Here is a 20979-nt window from a genome sequence, read left to right on the forward strand (position 1 = left end):
GTAATCATCAAAAATCATAAATCATCAATAAGATTCAACCTTTATCAATCTTCTTGGATTAAAATTTAATCTTTCCAAGACATTATGGACAAATGCTTCTTGTTTGACTTTTATTCTGTCATTCCAACAGTTTATTTCCAGCTTTTTCGACCATCTACCTTTTATCAGCTGCTTTTTAGCCATCTGCCGTTTTTTAACTGCTTTTTAAGCCATCTGCTTTTTAACCCATATTTAGTGTAAATTTGATGTTCTATGGGGGGCAGCTCTCTGCCTCCCCTCTGCCCCCGCCCCCCTTCCGTAAGCCCATGCTTTCAGAAGAAAATTAGTTCGTACAATCTATCTCAAAAATACAAAGGCATCAATTTGATAGTGAAAAACTGAGTATGTAAGGGGATAATACTCACCGGGCGATACAAAAATACTTCCAAGGGAGCTTCTAATATGTGATTGCTCCAAAACTTAAACTTAACTTCTATTTCTCCTGTTGCGTTTACATATAATTTATTCCTACCACCGATAATAAAATATCTCAATGTATAGAAAAAGGATTACAGGCAAATAATACAGGTATCTGGGTTGTTTTACTATTTCCTCGTTTATTAAACGGAAATGCTACACGGCGTCGAAGAAACTTTTTGAATCAGAAGCCATTTTCAGTTTCCAGTCTTACTAATTTCCCATAGTAATTTATATGACAAAAACTCAATGTGGCCTTTGTAATTACTTACTATGCATGTATCCAAGGACTTGTGGTGTCAGACAGTGTCTGTTAATGGTTAAAAGCGTTTCACTGGCAACCTTCCTCCATGGAGCGTTATAAGCGGGACACCAGCTCGTCAGTGCACCAAACAAGAGCTGCAAATCATCTTCCTTGGCAAGTTCTTCAACTGCTAGTGGGTAAGTACATAATTTTACAAGAATCTGCAAAAGGGAATAAGAATTTAGGTTATCAAGAGGACGCTTTTTATAATGATTCTGATACATCACAGAACCAATTGAAAAAGATCTCAGGAGCATTGGTAAGATCATTCAAACCTCTCTACTTTCTTTAAAATCTATAAGATATAATGTAATTATTTATTTCTAGGATATGTAATTAAAGCGTCAGTCCGGGCATCAGTTCAGGAGAGGATATTGTTTTAAAGGAGGGCCACGTCTCAGCTTTTTTAGTATCATCTATTATATAAGAAGAGGCAGAAAAATAAAATAAGATGTGGGGGACACATTACTCTTTTCTAAATCTATGCCTGAACGTAAACAGTGATTCGTTTTAGCAAGAAATGTTTTTCTTAGAAGAAGATAGATTGATTTTATTTATTGTCCAGGGGCTTCAAAAACTGTATGCAAAGGGTGGAAGGATTCTAATAACCTTGCCGCTGCCTTGTATCAGCGGATGTATGAGTACTGAAGATAGTTCCTATAACAGCTGAGCAACAAACCATTTTCAGTTTTGATTCTATTTAGAAAAAAAAAAAACGTGTATATAGTCAATATTTTGGGGTTACAAGAGACTTCTTGGTGTCTATTGGTTAAAAAAAAACGTTTCTTGGCCAAACAATCCAATTCGTTTATTTTCCTGTACTACAAAATAGATGTCCTCAATGATGCTCCTCAGATAACTAAATTTGGACCCAGGTTATTTATATATTTTATGTATGATATGCCATTTAAAGTCAGGAGGAAAATTACCTAATATGCAGATGGCTGGGTGCAGACCAGACTTGTAGATTCTGTGGATAGTTGCCAAATCCTACGATATGATCTTAACAAAGTATCATTTCGGTATAAATACTGGAGGTTAAAGTTATGGGTTTACTTAATTAAGGGTTTACTTAATTAAGGAAACTAATAAACATGAATTTCCCCGTTTTGAAACCAACAATTCCTATTGCAAAAAATATAAGAGGATAAGGGAAACTTTCCTGTGGATGTCAAAACATAAAGAACTGTATTTGTAGGCCATTAATTCTTTTTTCTTGGTAGGATAGTGGCACTCTCCCTTCCCTCTATCTCCCCTCTGTGTGCAGGTAGGCCAACATATATAACAACATGGTTTTACAAAGGAAGCATGTATTTTAGTTACGCAACTGTTTTAGAATTTTATGCACTTCTATTTTTATGCATTATAAGGGATACAGCCTTGCCCAGGCAACTTGAACTCAATACTTGATATAAAGACTATTCCCTGGTTTCGCCATACAAGAACTCAGTTAAAAGGCATAAAACACTTGGTTGTAATCGAAGGTACAGTATCTAACAAAATCCAATTCTACTTCTTCTGGGAAATTATGAAAAAAAACCTAACCCTGTATTGCAAATAACAAAAAAAAGGAAAGAACGCAAAAAAAGAGGCACTGGTAAATGAGCATCAATTCCCGAAAATGAACAAGGCTTGAGAAGCACCCATCCCCTCAGTGAAATTCTTATTAGGGGTGTGGTATTTTCATTTTGAATGAAAGTAGCAAGAAAAAGAAATTTTTCAGGGCAAAAAATGGTTTACAATCACTGTGAACTCAAAAATACTATTGTTTGGTCCGAAAACATTCGTCAATATCTTTTTTTTATAAAGGTATGACCAGTAATCTATACAAAATGATTAGTATTCCAGCTAGACCCCGGCGCCCCGCCGATGAGGGAAGACCAGAGGCGACGGGGCCAAAAACAGCACGCCGCGCCGCGCCGCCGGTAAGATGTCGGCGGCGCGCCGCCGGCGCGATCAATGTTGACCGCAAACATTAATGTTTTCATCAGTCTTTCTCAAATCACAGCTTAAATTTACAACAGATTCGAGCCTATTCATGAGTTCAAAAATTCACAAGTCGCTGGCTGGAAACTAGTCTTCTTCTTTATTCATCAAGAGAAGTAGAAATCTGGTATAAACGAAATGGCTGTGGCGTTTCAGAACCCTTGCATAATACGAGCAGTTGAAGTATCTATTAGCTATGTATTCTTAAAATACATAATTATCAAAATTAGTAGTTTTTTTCATCGAGCATTACTGCATATACAACTTCAAATACCGTATCACAAAATTCGTCAGTTATCTGGGTAAAAACTTTGAATATAACTTTGAGCTTAGAAGCTTAATTTCTTCATAATGCCCTTTGCCTATATCTGTTTTGTCACCTTTAAAACAGTTGAGATGGGCGACTTTGATATTGGTTGTTGTTTTCGCTCTTTTGGATTCTTAAAAAGACTTCTTGTATTAAAAACTGGTTTTTAATTACAATTTTTAAAAAATTCATTTTAAAGTTTTTTGGCTTCTTTATAGAATATATGTCATGTAGGCTAAGGCTGAACTGCTGCTTTTTTATTGCTTTTGGCTGCTCTTTTGGATATTATTCGTTTTTTTTTTTCTTTTGGGGATTCATTCCAAATTATAAACTGATAAATACCTAATATCAGTCAAATTATAAACTGTATCTAAAAGGAGAATATTTATCAAATTGAAAAATACACCATGAACACTTCACATGAAAACACTTCAATTACAATGAAACAAAAAAACACTTAATGGTTTATTCGGTAAAAAGAAAAATTAAATGCCAGCTATTTTCTGCTAAAAAATTAAAAGCTCATCTGTTTTAAGTGTAATTAAATGAAATAATATGCAGACCAGGAAGATGTTGAGATTTTCATCCTTCGTCACTTTTAATCCAAGCAAAATGTTAGGACACTTAGTATCAGTTATTGAGTTTAAGCTTTGATTTCCAAATACTCACAAAAATTACCAAATTTAAGAAAGTCGCAAGAATAAGTCACCTGTGGTCAAAATACTCAAAGACTCCTCTTAGATTCCCACCCAGGCTCAAAGCTTATGGTCATTTCCATGGAAATCTCCTAAGAGTTTCTTTTTAAAATAGCTTTCAAGCGTAGTTATGGATGTTTATCCTTTTTTGCTTTTCTTCAAAACTTTGAAAAAGTGTTATAATATTCCAAATGTTACATTTGTTATATTTGTGCATATTTTTGGTAATCATTTGTGGGGTGATCGAATTTTTTAAACCACTATAGATACGTAAGGGTGTTGCAACATCTAGTACGCTAAGGTCATAAGACTGTCAAAGACTCCTCCTTGAGCCTCCCAAATTGAAAGCTTTTATTGTGAACTGGCATTTTGATGTAACTTGGGCACTGGATCAAGCGCGTCATTGTCGCTCAAGTGCAACAGTAGGTGGGGATATCGATATCGCTCTCGTCACACCAATTCGTTTAAGCGTGAATCTGCCTGGTACTTATGAATGGATTTTTTCAAATTAAACCCATTTCATCAATAAGAAAAAAAACGGGTTGGACGCATATGTCCCTTTCCCTTTGGACGATAAAACCATGCAAGTGCTGTATCAAGTATAGCTCACGAAAATCTTGTTAATTTTTGTCAACTTTTCAACTTTTTGGCATCCCTGCTTTCAATAAAAAAAAATCAAGGTGCTATCCCTTAAATATAATAACTCCCTATGCCCCCACCCTATGGACACTATCTTGGTAGGATACCGTCTCTGCTTTAAATAAAAAAATAATTAACTTATTGGCAACCCTGCTTTAAAAAAAAAAATCGTGGTTTTATAATTTAAATATTATAGCTCACTACCCCCCCCCCCTTCTGGATACCACCTTGATAAAATGCCGTCTCTGCTTTAATTTAAAAAAAAAATAACTTTTAGGGACCCCTGCTTTCAATAAAAATTTCGAGATATTATCATTTAAATGTAATATCCCCCTACACCCTCCTCTGGATACCACCTTGTTAGGATACCGTCTCAGCTTTCATTTCAAAATAAGTTACTTAATAATTAACTAGGTCACTATATGGTTCAAACTAACACGCAAAATAACGTTAAACAGCTTAGTGTTCCTAGAAAAAAAGTGAGGGTATGAGTAAAGCGGTACAAAGAAATAAACAAAAATGTCGAAATTATTCAGATATACCTAAAATTATTGGAAAACTGAGTCATAGATTCGCCGTGGCATTCAATGAGATCCAAAGGATCTAATTAAAAGGGAGCACACAGAAAAGCCAAATTAGGCCAGTAGCCTATGATAAATTACAAAATATTAAAGACAATGAACAAGTCCTAATGGGGGGGGGGGCCTGGGTCGATCAAAATATTTATATGGTTTCCCAGGGAATTTGATATCATTTTCTTCTGTCTCCATTTTCAATGAAAAAAATAGTTATCTTTTTGGCAACCCTGCTTTCAATAAAAAAAAATAAGGTATTATCACTTAAACATGATAGCCCCCTATCCCTCCACCATAGGCAATAATTTACAATTTATTGATCAGTCATATTTTTGTGGGTAGCTTCCGAACAATTGAGTATTAAACATTCAGGCGTTCAACAATTGAGTATTAAACATTAAGAAAATCTTATATTAAAACAGCAAAAAAAAATAAAAAATAAAAAAAAAGAAATCTGCAAACTTACAATTCAACTGTAGAAACAATCTGTCGGCTGTCAATCTTAAAATTTAGCCGAAGGATGAAGCTGCATAGCAAGAAATGCATTCTATAATTCTGTTCAGCTTTAAAAAAAAATTCTCGACTACAAACAAAATTAGAAACAGTCATTGGGAAACGACGTTCAAAATGATTTAAACTCATTCAAGAAATACGTTGCTGTTTTTTGTCAACATATATAGATACATATAGATAATATTGCAATATTTGCCATTGCATATTGCATCTGTCTGGTTTTTATGCAAAGTAACAAAAGAGACGAAAATTAATGAACAAGAGAGTAGTGAAGAATTATGGTACGAAAAGCAATATTTGGCAGGGAAAGTTACTGGTGATAAATCGCTAGGGGTGGCACCGTGATTGCGTGATTTTCGGGGATTCGGGAAAAAAAAAAAAATTTCGGGGTGACGCATAGATTTTCAGGGAAATACCCGAAAATTCAGGGATAGTGCAAGCCCTGCTTGATTTCTAATCAGGAAAATCGAAATACTAAACCACACGAGAAGGAAAGGCTCCGACTTTGCGGTTGACACAATAAAGAATTGCCGCAAAATTAATTTAAAGTCGACCGAACGCCACCGCCTCTGTCAGCGGCGGCGCGCCTTCGGCGCGCCGGCTGCGTTACGACACCTCGGCAGCGTTCGGTCGATCCGCCGGCGCGGCGCCGGGGTCTAATTCCAGCCATGATTTTGAAGCGCAATTTCTAGACTTCTAATAAGTGTCATACGGTACACAAAACAAGATCTTAGTTTTCTGAAACACCATGTAACATGATGGAGTACATTTACCTGAGAAAAGACTTTCTGAAGTAGTATCCTTGTTTCTTTTGGTGAAAAATCATTTCCTGGTTCAATTGTATCACCATTAACGATATCAGGCAGATCGAAAAATAGGTAGAGACACTTAACTAGTGTAGACGGTAGGGCTGCAGCAGACATGACCTGAAAATTTAAAAAACAAAAGTCAAAACAACCATAAAGCAAGAAGTACATGAAAATCAGTGAGAAGTAACAGTTTTTCTTTATTGAGACAATCTATGGGTATTTTACCAAGTGCTTCTCCTGCTTATAATCAATGAGCATGACAATAACTACCCAGGGAGATAGGGTAAGTTTAACAAGTAAAAAATGTCCATTTTAAAAACCACTAGGTAAAAGGTCCACTCACTGTGCAGTCTTTTAAACTAGCTTCTACAGAGGGATGAGAAGGCCTCCGTGAAAACAATGTACGTTGACCCTTGAATGATACCTTCTTGTCCTGACTGTATATCCACTAAGGTGGTCAGATTCATTTTCCTTTTAATTATTTCCCTAAAGACAAGACTCGTAAATCTATCTTTCGAGAATGGAATTTCTTCCAATTCACTCAACCACGCTCAAGTAATAATTTTATACAAACATGGACCTCAGAATGGCCGAGATAATAATAAGCCAATATTTTTATTGTTTGCATTTAGCAAAATGTTTGACAAGGCTATGTTTTTTAGTCTACTTCCTTTTAGAGATAAAGGCTTTTTTCATGAATATCAGTCAGGATTCCGAGTTAAACACTCAACAGGGTATGCCTATACAACTCTTTTAAATTTACCCCATTTGACTCTTTATTCAGATTTGATTCCTGCAGTTATATTTTTAAACGTCTGAAAACTTTTGATTCGTCGAGCCAACAAGTTCTACTTTCTAAAGATTATCTCAGTACGGTGTAACAGGGAGTGCTAGAGTTTGGTTTGGCTTTTTGTACCTTTGTCTGGAAGCGTCACCTCCGTAGATCCTCTTTCCCACTCGCCGTTTCAAGTCATATTTGGCATCCCAAAGGTTCGGTTCTAGGACCATTTGTGTTCTTGATTTATATGAATAATCTTACTGGCCCAGTTATGAGCCTGAACCAACAGTTTGTTGTCGCTTACACCGCCCCAATTCTTTCCATACTGAAAATGCATGTCTCCATCAGCAGATGAGGTGCTCTAGTTACTTTCACTGACAACATTCTTCTCGGAACTACTATCAGAAGCCTGAGATATTTATCAAATTGGTTTTTTGTTTAAGACAGTGATTCTATGGTTTGACGCTATTCACCTAGTCCTAGATGTTTTCAAGTCAAACTTTCTTGCGAATTTCTTAAACTTCCCACTCAACTCTCTAGAATTCCCTTTCAATGGCTTCTCTCAGTAGACATAATGATCAGTACATCGGGGTCCTTGGTATTCTTTTGGATGCATGCATCTTATTAGTCTAATTAAAACGAGGACATCATGGAATTCGGAATTCTTAGAAAGCTTAAAAGCCTTTTTCCTGGCCAATTCTAAAAACTCTATTCCATTGTTAAATTCTGCATCACGTCTCCTATTACTCTACTAAATAGATGTCAACCTTTTTTTCCTTTCTCATGCTGTTTGAAGTGGTTCAAATGGTTCTGTTAATAAGCCGTTACTTGATTTGAAGTTTCTTTATGTTTTCCCATATATATCTTCCGTTCATTTTCAACTACATGGTGATATTCCTGCGGTCCTTAGAACTAGTCTACCTCTTATTCTTAATTATTCTCCTTATCATCTTCACAACTTTGGCACCGGTTAAATTTCATTTGCCGGCGCAAGGACCTTAGTAGTCAAGAAGCGTTGTTAAGCCGAGTACTTACTTTACTTGAATTTCATTCATCCCATGAGTCAGATCGGACTTCAAACCCTTGACTACCTCTCATGCCGCATGAAATTCTTAACCTGAATCAGCTAAAAAAAAGTATCACTTTTTTCAAATATCTTTATCGTTTTTCTTTAAATATGCAGTGGATGTCTCTGGGCCAAGTTGGAATTCTGTGTTGGTCTTGTTGACTTGACATAGTACTTCGCTCTGTCTTAGTTATCAGCATGCTGGGGATGAACGGCAGTATATCATGTTTTTTGTTAGCGTGAGTGCGTGGTTTTTTGTTGTTGGGTTTTTTCTGCATTACCAGTGATAGAGCTGTTCAAACAGCATCAGGTCTCTTCCATGCCTTGCATCAATCTGGTTTCATTCCTCTGGTGGCTACCTTCGAGAGTATGGAATATACTTCAAGTGGTTGCAAGGGACTGTTATTCCTTTGGCACTTTCAGACGTTTGGTGGCTAAAATTTTACAGGATAAGTTAAACCTTGGTTACACATTTATTATAACTCTTTCTTTCTTTTTAGCATTTTCTGAAAAAAAAATTATTTTTCAAAGATTGATTTTTTTTAATTAGTATCATTTATGTTTTTGTTGCGGTTGTAAAAGGGTCATAAAGCCCACTCGGGAGAGGGGGGGTCTTTGTTTGTCTTTTTTGTCGTTGTACATATATTGTTAATAATCAAAATTGAACGAACTTGAACTTGGATTTTTCTAATCGGTTTATAACAGAGAAAATTCTTTGAATATGTACATTTTAACCAAAATTCTATTTTTTGGAGTGTCGGTTTCCTTTAACAAGCGTCGCTCATTACTTACAGTTGGATACCACAAACTGTTTGATCCAGGGTTCTTCTAATGGGAGTGTGACTACTACCTGCCTCAACCTCCCGCTGTTTAAATTCAAGCTTAATTTTTGCGTTAAAGATATTTGAGAAGAGTGACACTGGTTTGCAAAAAAAAAAATTCGGCAAAAATTCAACGCTTGTTTTAAGGCAATTGAGTTAAGCAGATTAAAAATATGCAAACCGTTTGTCTCTATCACTCACCGTCTTAAGGTATCGGACATTAACCATTTCTATATGTTTAACATTGTATCGAGGCAAACATCTCGTAGACAAGTTACAGGAGATAAGATATAGCTGAATATAGTACTAATTAACATAAACTATATAGCATCATCTAGTTTCAAGTATAATTACAAATATAAATACATTGGTATAACACAAAGTTCCGTAATTTAAAGCTACTTTGGTTCGAATTTTTTAGCCGTAGGCTTGCATTTGCACTGAGATTTGGCACGCTACGCGGCGCTCCATCATGTTAACATTATACTTTAGGCCAATACTTTGATGAATATGTGCCAATCCCACAATTATTTCCTTTTCTAAGTTTTTGATCCTATCACCTTCCTGTAGCCTGAATTCTATCATATTTTTGTCATGTCAGCACGCTTGCAGCTCACACAATTTTGAAAGGTCCAATATTATATTTTGGGCCAATACTATCAATAATATATGCCATCCCACTGACATTTCTTTATGTTTGTTTGTAATCCTATCACCCTTGTGTAGCCTGAATTCTATCATATTTTTGTCATGTCAGCACACATGCAGCTCATAATTTTTAATACCCATATTATACTTGGGGCTAATATTTTGAACAATATGTGTCATTCCATTGATATTTATTTATATTTGTTTGTGATCCTATCACCTTCATGTAGCCTGATTACTATCAGATTTTGTTCAGGTCAGCATACTTACAGCTCACGTAATTTTTCCTGGTCCCATATCATAAATTGGGCCAATATTTTAAATAAAATGAGCCATCCTACTGATATCTCTTTATGTTTATTTGAGATCCTATCACCTTCATGTAGCCTGATTTCTATTATATGTTCTATTGTATCCAGCACACCTGCAGCTCACATAATAACGACTGGTGTCACATTATACTTTAGATAATTTGTGCCATCCCACTGATATTTCTATGTATGCATTTGTTATGAGTGATAAATATGGGTAATTTATCTTTCCTTTTGAATTCTTCTATTCTTAATTCAGTAATCTTTGATCAACCAAGTAGTGCTGGTAAACAATAGGCACACACATTTGACCCTCTCCTTGAATCTATGGTTAATTCTAGGTGCAGTTATCACACAACTATTGATTATTGTGATAAAATTAAACCCTCGCTGTCTTTAAATAGTAGCTTCAATGTATTTTGTTTGAATGTGCGTGGGATAAGAGGTAAGTGGGATAGTCTGAAATCGTATTTGTGGTCTGATAGTTCTTGCGCTTTTGATGTAATTAATTAAAAAAAAAACTTTCCTAAAAATAAGTTTTTCAAAGAAAAGTAAAGGCCATTTTTTAAACTTAAGCTCAGCATACCCAAACTTTTGTTTGTAGTGATTTTTGTTCGTTTCAAGCTTGATTTGCATATTCAACTTAAGTTTCACTCGTTTTAAGATTTATTTATTCATTTAAATTAGTGTCTATTGTATGTTTGTTTGCATTGATTGTTTATTTAATTTCTGTTCGTTTAAAGTTTCATTAATACTTCAATAGGAAAATATTTTTTTTTTCGTTTTAAGCTTGACTGTCATGTTCAGTCCAAGCGTCACTCGTTATTAGATCTATTTATTCATTTACTTTATTGCCTTTTGTTTATTTTTTGCTATGACTGTTTATTTAATTTCTGTTTCCTTTGGGTTTCATTTATTACGTTGTTGTAATCTCTGGTCGTTTGAGTTTGAATTTTAACAGGTATTTGTATAAGCTGAGCTTAACTTTAAAATGGCCTTTACTTTCCTTTGAAAAACTTATTTTTCGGAAAGTTCTTTTTTTATTAATTTTTGTTCGTTTTTGACTGCAAAAAGTTTCAAGTTTTAAAAAATTCCTTATTTCAAAATCATACTGTTTAAAAAAAATCAAATGTTCATCAAAGTATCAAAACTGGTATCAAAGTAACAATATCAACGTGAAAAAATGGGTTTGTGTCAACCTTGGAGTTTTCATTATCTGATCTTTGAACTACTTTTAACAAAGAGGCTATATCAAAATCTTTATCGAAAGGATATGGGCAAATCAGGGCGAAGAAGTGGGGGCTAATTACCCTCCTAAATCTTTTGAATATTAAAGAATGACCTAGAATTTTTGATTTCCAACAAAATGAATCCTCTATGAAATTTATGGGAGCTTCCCTTCTATCAGAACCATATATACCCCAACAGTATAACTTAGAACGCCTGTCCCTGGGCCCTGGGGGTTGTGTCGACCCCGGAGATTTAATATCTGATGTTTCAACTATTTTTAACAAAATAGTCACCTCAAATTTCTACCGGATGGGTTTATCCATCCGATAAACCCAAGGGCATAGAAGGTGGGAGGAGCTAGTTGCCATCCGACCTTTTTTTATTCTGAAAACATGAACTAGAACCTTTAATTTCCATTCAAGTGAGCCCTCTCTGAAGTTCGTACGAGCATCCCTTTCACAAGAACAATATACAGCCCCAGGAAACAGCTTACAATGCCTTCCCTCCGGGCCCAGGGGGGTTGTGTCGACACCGGAGTTTTTTTTTTCTCACACCTTTGAACTAGTCTGTATCCATTACTGTTTTCTTTTCCTACACCAAATTTACCTAGGCTAGGATACCATCTACCCCTATTTCTACCGACCTGGGCGTTAAAATTTCTTAGTAAAAACATCATATTTCTGCCTGGGACAGTCACTAGTATCTCCGTCAGTCGGTTCTACAGGGGCATATACTACTTTAACTGATACCCTGAAATTTTTAGTCATAAAATGAGCAATTAGTATTCTATTATTAATACCTTCCCAGCCTAAACAAGATTTAGCAGCTTCCTTATTCATCATGAGCCCTACTCCCTGTCTATGTACCCCATCCTTCCTGCCTGAATAAACAAAATTCTATATCACCTAATTTCAGGCTTCCTGCCCTTGGGATATGAGTTTCCGAAACTCCTAATAAGTCCAGTTCAAATCGTCTGAATTCGCCATTCAAAATGTTGACACGATGGTCATTTTTTAACGTCGTAACATTCCAAGTTCCAAGTTTCATGTTCTTTAAATCATTGAAATTATTTTGACCTCAGGAAAAGCAATGATCCCGGATACCAGTGCAGGACGGGGATCACATATCTTCTCAAGTCTACACCGAAGTGCTTAAGCCGGCTTAGAACCGGACAGCAAGAAGGCCCTGGAACCTCCATGAATGAAGGCTTTGTGCAATCCTGGGCCAATCTTGGTCACAACATGGTTTGCAGCACTTGGCGATGCTCTTCTATCAACAAAAGTCAAAATCCTATATAAATGGTCTCAAACCCACCGCCAGGACTTTTTCAGTTATTCATTCTTTTACATGTTCTGCAATTACGAGGAGGCAGGACATTATGACTTTATTAGCTATGAGAACGTTTTCACTCTTAATAGTACCCGGTGTAATAGGCCAACATCAGAAGAGTTATCCGTTGATCAGAATTTCGGGTGAATGCCTTGTTGTTTAATAGGCTATAATTTTCTCAAGGGGCGCCACTCCTCAAGTGGGATTGGAATTGACCGCAAGGTCCCCAGTCTTGCAGGTACCCCGAAAGGAAAGAGGCAGCTCTTTGCAGAGACCGTTATTCAAATATCTGGATCTTACGCCCTGCCGCAGTTGTCCTCCTATAGAGGATCCTCCCGCGATGGTGTTCTGCGTCGCCATGCAATTTAACCGATTACTGGGAGAAGGTTTGTAACTCATGGGACTTGTGGACACACCAGTGAGCCCTATTGAGTGTACATTCGAGGGGCCTTCTTCCTCCTCCACCTGCACTTATGAACCGGGGGAGGGTGCCCCGGTTTCTATTGCAGACCCCTCAGGGACCAGTTCCCCCCTCGGTCTGTGCCTCCTATGGAGGTACCCTACATATTTGTAGGGCGTTCCCCTATCACCACCTGGGGACACGCTGAGTGGCCTGGGGGAGGCCAGGTAAGTATGCCTACCTGAAAATCATCTAACATTACTAAGGATACCATTTGCAAGTTGAACTTATGCATCCTTGCTTCTTAAAACTAAAAGTTAGGCGGACCTACCTGAAAATCATTTAAACTGACTACTGGTAATACTTTAAAATTAACCTTTTGTATTCATGTATCTTAGAACCGAAACCTAAGAGCAACTCCCTGATAAAACTATAGTCGTACAAATACTAATATATTCACGTTAAACCTTTGTACCCATACATCTCAGAATTAAATTCTAAGTGGACCTACCTGAAAATCATCTAACCTTACTAAGGATAACAGATGCAAATTGAGCTTATGCATCCTTGCTTCTTAAAACTAAAAGATAAGCGGGCCTACCTGAAAATCATCTAACATTGCTAAGGGTAGCAGATGCAAGTTGACCCTATGTATCCTTGCACCCAGTAGTAGTATATAAAATATATGCAAACATTTTTGCAATTACCAGTTTTTTGCTCTTTAAGGAATGTAATATAAACTTTTCCATACATGAAAATCTTCAATTTTTCCTCGTAAGTGTTAGAAGTGTGACAACGTCATTGCAATACTGATGTATATAAAAATAATGTCACTCGCATAATTTTTTTTTTCTAAAATTGAGGCTCTTAACGTATTTTCTCAAACTTTCGACATATCTAGATCGTTTTTTTAGGCCAGAATATACCAGAATGCCAATTTTCCCGAAAAATTATGGAGCCGTTTTCGTGGAAAAATACATACATACATACATAAATAAATAATTATAATTATTACTTGTGATAGTCATTTTTTTTTTCTGTGGTGGCGCAGTAGATTTCACCTTAGCTTGGTGATACGGGACCCAGAGATCGATCACGGCTGTAGCCACTGCAGGCCCGACGCAGGGGCCTTAGCAGTCAGAGAGTGTCGTTAATCTGATTACTTACTTTTCTTAAATACATCATACCTCAGAGAAACAACCTTTCAAAGGATACGAGTGTTATATTTCTTGTGAAAAGATGTGTGCTATATCATTGTATATATAAAGATGCAGTTTTTGACATAAATTGTATTCCATCTTAATGCTATCTTTTGTTACCTTCAAAGAGCCTGTTGATTTGAAAGTAAGCGTTGTAATGAGCCCTTAAACATCTCTACTAAATCCAACGAAAGATATTTAAAAGTATGTTTTTGTCGATACCTTGAAAACCTGACGTGACAGAGCAAAACGGTTTTCAGACTTGAAAGCAGTATGAAAAAAAGCATTTGCAAAAAGGTATAGACATAAAAATTAAAATGCAAATGAGTCCTTATAAATCTCTCTACGACGTTTCATGCAACAAAATCTATGATTTTTAATCCAACGAAAGTGGATTAAAAAACACGTTTTTGTCGACATCTTTTCAAAGCACAAAAAGCACATAGTTATAAAAATTGAATTGAAATGAGCCCTCTAGCATCTATCTATGAAATCCAACGAAAGGGTATTTTGAAATTTTGTAAAACAGTTTTCAGATTTATAATCAGCATGAAAAACTGCATCAGAAAAAGTAAATATCTCGTCAGATATTTACGGCTTGTTAATGTGTGAATCACCCCTAAAAGATAGACATTAAAATCTTTCTCGGGGGGGCGGGGGGCTTTGAAATGTACAAAATTAATTTTGGGGTTCTAACTTTAGGGTTTTCAAGAGGAGTTCAATTTTTAAATTTCCCCCTTAAGGCTTAAATTCTTAAATTTTATTTCTTCAATAATCCCCCCCCCAGCCATTTCCCTTCTGTGAAGTTAAGCATGTTATAAATATGTATTGCTATAGAAAAGAATAAATCTTATCATTATGATGCACGAAAACATGGTTCTGCTAAGAGCTAGTGGAGAATTATAATAGAAACTTTACTATCGCCTAAGGGAACTGCAATCTTTACCCAAAAAATCAGCGAAGAGATTATCGTGCAAGGTCCACAGGTACCTATGTCATTGCTTTTGCGGCTGTGTTTTTGCTCTGGAACTTTCGCACACACGGAAATCCGCCCATATAATTTCTATACCTAAAGCAGAGGGCGATCCAACGACCGTGGGCATATATAGGCTTATTAGCCTCATCTTCTGTATTGGGAAAGTTTACGACAGCATTTCCAATCACACAAGTTATTAGTACCTGGAGTCAAATGACCTTCTAGGCGACCACCAATACGGATTTCGCCGGAAACACTCAACGCTCGACTGCCTAATGGCCCAGCACTAGGAGTAGATCAAACTTCTAGCAAAAGCATACGACATAAGGCTATTGTCATCCGACATCGCTAAAGCTTTCAACATAGTATGGCACCATGACCTACTAAAGAAACTCTACACGTATGGTGTCCACGGACGTCTGTTAAAAGTGATCGACAGCTTTCTTTCTGATGGTTCACTTCAGGTTGTTCTTGAGGGGTTCACTCCCCGGGAATATCCAACAAGAGCAGGGGTACCCCAGGGCAGTGACTTACAACCTATACTTTTTATTCCCCACACGACTGACATAAGAGACAACTTTGCAAGCCTTCTGAATCACTTTTCCGACGACACCACGACAACCGTAGCCATCTTAAAACACAAAGTCCCAACCAAAGCCTCCCTGCACCTACAGACGGATCTTTTGATAATTGAAAAGTGGTCCAATGCATATATGGTCAATTTCAGCACATCGAAAACAAAGAAACTTCTAATGTCCGAATAAAAAGTCCAACACATATAACCCAACTTGAAGCTATAAAGAGAGTCGACGAGCTTCGTTTTTTCAGAATCCATTTATCCAAAGATTTCTCTTGAAAAACCCACCTCGATCGGGTGATGACCTCCTGTGTAAGAAAGCTGGGGATCATTCTCCACTTTCTACTGCCTAGCTCGATCATCCCACTTTACGAGTCATCCATCGAACCCATCTCAAAGTATGGATTTCAGTTGTACGCTGATACTCGGACAACATTGCTGGCACCACTTCAAAAGATCAAGAATAGGGCTAATACGGCAGGTTCAGTCGTTCCCCATGATTCTCTTCATTCTTTTAGTGAAAGGTTCAATATAATATCGATGGCTGTTTTCTACAAGTACAAAATTCACCTCCTTCTCTAGAGCCTTCTCGTATTGTGCACCTCACTGTCCAGCCAACAAAACAACACAAAAGCACACAACTTGGTCCAATTATCTTAAGGTTGAGGCGCCAAGAACAGAGTAATGAAGAACAGCTCCATTGGACGTTAAACTAGCATTTGGAACGATCTTCTTGGGGATGTTATCCCTAAAAGTTTCTCTGTCGACTCCTTCAAATGAATATTCAAAAGTCAGTCATCAAAAACCTCGTAACGGAGCGATCTAGAATGCTAGCAGCATAACAGGTATTTTAATATACTTGACACTACAAATTCAGGAATAAAAGGGAAAAAAAGTTAGAATACGCGTAAGAAACGAATATGTATAACTTAGAACCTAAACTATATATCAATGCTCTATTCGAAGCTTCAAGCCCCTCCCACCCAACCAAAGAAAATTCCACTTATTTCACCTCTAATAGTTGCTGTGCACCTTTACATTAAATGTGCAATAATTAATGAAGCTTCAAATTAATCACCTCAGTCAAGTAAAGTTTAAAAAGAATTGCCTGTAACAACCGTCTATTTTGTGTGGAGAAAATCTTGAAAGGATGTAATACACTCAAGAAATAGTTTCAAACAGTTCGTGGTAACGAACTGTAAGTAAGGAGCGACCCGGCTCAATAGTAACTAAGACTCTAAAAAACAGATACCAGTAGATATCAGTAGATACATCAGCAGAATCGGATTTTTATGCTTATTTCAAATATTAAAGTTTCATAAAGTTTAGTCTTACCCATCAAAAGTTAAGAGCCTGAAAAAATTTGCCTTATTTTCGAAAAAAGGGAGAGACTCCCCCTAAGAGTGATAGAATTTTAATGAAAATCAAACTATCATATTCAGCGCATCAGAGAACTCTACTGTGGAGGTTTCGAGCTCCTACCAAAAAAAATGTGGAATTTTGCATTTTTTGCCAGAAGAAAGATCACGGATGCGTGTTTATTTGTTTGTATTTTTTTCCCAGGGGTTTATCGATCCAGTGGTCATAAAATATCCCGAGAGGGCTCATTCAAACGGATATTAAAAGTTCTAGTGCCCTTTTTAAGTGACCAATAAAATTGGAGGGCACGCTCATTTTTTTCCCAAAGTCACCCGATCAAAATTTTGAGATAGCCATTTTGTCCAGCATAAGTCAAAAACCTAATAAATATGTCTTTGAGGATGACTAAATCCCCCACAGTCCCCGAGGGAAGGGCTCCAAGTTATGAACTTTGCCCATTGTTTACATATAGTATTTGTTACTTCGAAGCATGCAGACGTTTTCGGGAGGGATTTTTTTCTGGTGGGGAGGGGGGTCAGAGGAGTAGCCTACGTGATAGAGTCTTTCCATGGAGGATATTGTCGTAGGGGAAGGGACATTTCTATGACGGGGGGCCAGCCGGATTTCCCAGCATTATTTAATAAAAAAACGTTCAGAAATTAAATTTAAAAACAACAAATTTTTATAACTGAAAGTAAGGAGCGACATTAAAACTTAAAACGAACAGAAATTATTCCGTATACGGAAGGGGCTGTCCCCTCCTCAACGCCTTGCTCTTTACGCTAAAGTTTTTTTTGTCTTAACAACTAGAGTAGTGAGAAAGAGTCAAACGTTAGCGTAAAGAGCAAGGCGTTGAGAAGGGGATAACCCCTTACATATACGGAATAATTTCAGTTCGTTTTAAGTTTTAATGTCGCTCCTTACTTTCAGTTAAAAAAACGTGTTTTTTTAATTTAATTACTTTAAGCGCACTGGCATCATGTTGAATGTAAATGTTAAAGTATTGCTTACAACATTGTAGAGTAGTTCCTGTGTTATGGAACACATCAATCCAGATTAACTGTTAACACAGACTAACCCAAAATTTAATGTTTACCTGTATGATGGTTTCTCCAACAGCTGCAAGAATATTCACGGTGGACAAAAGCATCCATCCATTACTAAGTTCTTCTGACGAGTCAATTTCTAAAAATTTTGAGATAGCATAGCTAGCTTCAGATGTTGATTGATTTGCAGCCCTTTTCCTTGTTTCATGTACCATCATTTTAGAGACAGATTCCGCAAATATTAAAATTTCAGGAAATTTTTCTTGCATCTCGGGCGAAGAAGTGCTTCCAAATACCTTAAAGACATAATCAGTAATAATTGTGATAATTGTGAGTTACGCCACAGGAGGTGGTCTACCGCGTATCTGGGTCGGGACATATTCAAAAGACACATAATGAACTCCAAAAATGAACTCTATCTAACGAGCAAAGTGACAAAAGTCTAAACTTTATTTCGTTAATTTCAAAAACAAAGCTTTTCTTCTGGAAGTAAAGAGCAAAGTAGAAGCTTAAAACGAACAAAATTATTGCCCCGTCGATTACGCCAGATATGTCTACAAAACTGGCTAAAATAAACTGACTCGCGACATCTTCCAACATCTGTAGAATTTTAAAAATTGGCATATATAATTCTGAAAATTACAGTTTTACTAAAAACACAAAATTTGTAGAATTCTGAAAATCAAGGTTTTACTAAAAAACTCAAAACAGACGCAAGAGAAGGATGTTATCTTACGAGCAGAAAATTCTGTGGTTACCCTGTACAAAACAAAGACTGATTTCTAAGTCTCTTAATAACTGCAGTTACCATGACATTGATAACTTTTAGTATAGGCTACATTTTTAATTCTCAACAAAATTCAAGAAAGCTCAGTTTTCAGTAAAGTGCTAGTTTTTAGAATTCTACAGACATTGGAAAATATGCAGAGTTAGTTTATCTGAGCTAGTTTTGTAAATTTATCTTATGTAATCGGCGAAGCAATAATTTTTTTTGTTATAAGTTTAAAATAGGCCCTTTACTTCTGGAAGAGAAATTTTTTGCAAGTTTTTTTTTAATACAATAAAACCTAACAAAAAAACTTTATTTAACTTGGGCTATCGATCCAAAGAAGTGAGCATAATTTTTTTTATGGGCATCAAATATATGTTTTACTTTTGACACCCCTAAAATTTTCACGCATGATAAGTGCATCTTTGTCAGGTAAATAAAGAATATGAGGTCAGTGGCGTCAATTCACGGAAATTAGGATGGGGGAAGAATGTATTTTTCAAAATAGAAGGGGGGGGGTCATTTTCTCTGAAAATACAAAAAAAAACTTTTTCAATTAAAGTACCAAATAAAAGGTATTTTTCAAACCCTATGGTGGGGTCGGGGCAAAAAATCTTGGAGGGGGCAAAGACCCCCATCCCAATTGACACCACTATATGAGTTGTAGTCCATTATCGCTATCTTTAAGAATTTGCAGACAAATATTAATTATTTTCATCAAAAAGGGACTAAATAAATGACATTTTATTCAATCAATAGTTTTTTCCCAAAGCGCCTTTTATTTCAGTTTTCACTTACTAAGAAGGTAGGGAGAAAGAGTATACAAAAAGGAGAACTGTAAACCTCTGGTTAAGGACGTTCGACAAAAGAAATCACAATAACACAATCGTTATACTTCCCAGCCTTTCCACTACAGAAATGACACCAAATATGTCATATGGCAATATTCCACTTCAAGTTATAAGAGGACGAATTTGACGAATTTTTAAGAGGCAGTAGCTCTTAATAAAGCCAATGAATATTTCACTGTGATCTTGTGGTAGCCTGGTAAACCTAGTAGAAAAAAATTCAAACCTTAAAAACTACATGATAATTTAACAATTAGAGTAACATATTTTTTTTTTTTTTTTACTTACGGTTAATTACCATGATCTGTGTTTGCCAGTCTCTTTGACAGCATATTCATCTAAATCTAGCAAAAACACCCCTAGTCTTGCATTTTCAGACTCTGCCCAGCCATGATCAAGGCTTTCAACGATCATGGGTCTCGAATTTCAAGTTGATGGTAACAGCTTACAGTAGAAAAAAAGCCTATTACTTCGTTTTTTCAAGAGGGAGGCTAAAAACCTCCTGTTGAAGGTTTTTTATCATGAAAAACCGACTGGCTCTTTTAGAATTTGCATTCCCCAGTATTTTAACTCTCTACAGGCAGAAACGGAGGTTTTATGACAAAAATGGAAGAAAACAACACTCTGAAGTGGTTTGTCAAGATAAAGGGGGGGGGGGCTCAAATCCTCCTGTTTAGGATTACTTTCTGTATAGAAATTTTCGGGAATTATTATCATCCCTCAAAAAGTAAAAACCCAAATATACTTCTTGGTGGGGGGGGGGTCTAAACTGTCTGAATAAAAAATTAGGGTCAAAGATTTCACATTTTCAAAGTGAGTAAATTTGAATTTGAGTAAATCTGACTCTTAGCGCATGCACCGCCCCATCCCATCCCCTACTGTTCGGGTCAGCATATGAATGCAATCTTTTACGCTTCACTCGAGATATTTACACCATAAGCGGAGCTATCAACCTGTAGTATCATAGGCAGCGCAATAGCGCTGCCTAAGTAAAGAACAATGTGGGCACAATGTATTATTTTTTTTTACACCAGGACACTTCGTATCGAAGGAGTTGTCGTAGAAACTTCGGAAAGGGCTCATTTGATTAGTAACTGAAAGGGCTAGTGCCCTTTTTTAATATTCAAAAGTGATTGAAGGGTAACTAACACCCCTCGAACGCCCACCATTTCCCCAAACACATTCAATCAAAATTTTGAGATAGTCAATTTGTTCAACATAGTTGAAAGATCCGGAAATTATGTCTTTGAGGATAACAATCTCCCCACAGCGCTCAGGGCAAGGGTTGTAAGTTATGCCCTGGTGGCATATAAGGTTTTTATAGAAAGCGTTGCCGAA

At 36.5% G+C, this 20979-nt stretch overlaps 1 protein-coding gene across 1 annotated transcript in view; it reads right to left on the reverse strand.

Moving 5' to 3' along the window:
• bchs (WD repeat and FYVE domain containing 3 bchs) overlaps window positions 1-20979 on the reverse strand; it is a 196171-nt gene that overhangs the window by 157618 nt on the left and 17574 nt on the right. The window contains exons 3-5 of the mRNA XM_089089485.1: window positions 18075-18320; window positions 6249-6401; window positions 729-921 (exon numbers count right to left, since the gene is read on the reverse strand). Coding sequence (XP_088945611.1) covers window positions 729-921; window positions 6249-6401; window positions 18075-18320 — 592 coding nt within the window. The remainder of the gene's footprint in view (window positions 1-728; window positions 922-6248; window positions 6402-18074; window positions 18321-20979) is intronic.

This window comes from Artemia sp. Qi Xiang Cuo, chromosome 5, assembly GCF_049724085.1.
Source record: "Artemia sp. Qi Xiang Cuo chromosome 5, ASM4972408v1, whole genome shotgun sequence".
Taxonomy (NCBI): Eukaryota; Metazoa; Arthropoda; class Branchiopoda; order Anostraca; family Artemiidae; genus Artemia; species Artemia sp. Qi Xiang Cuo.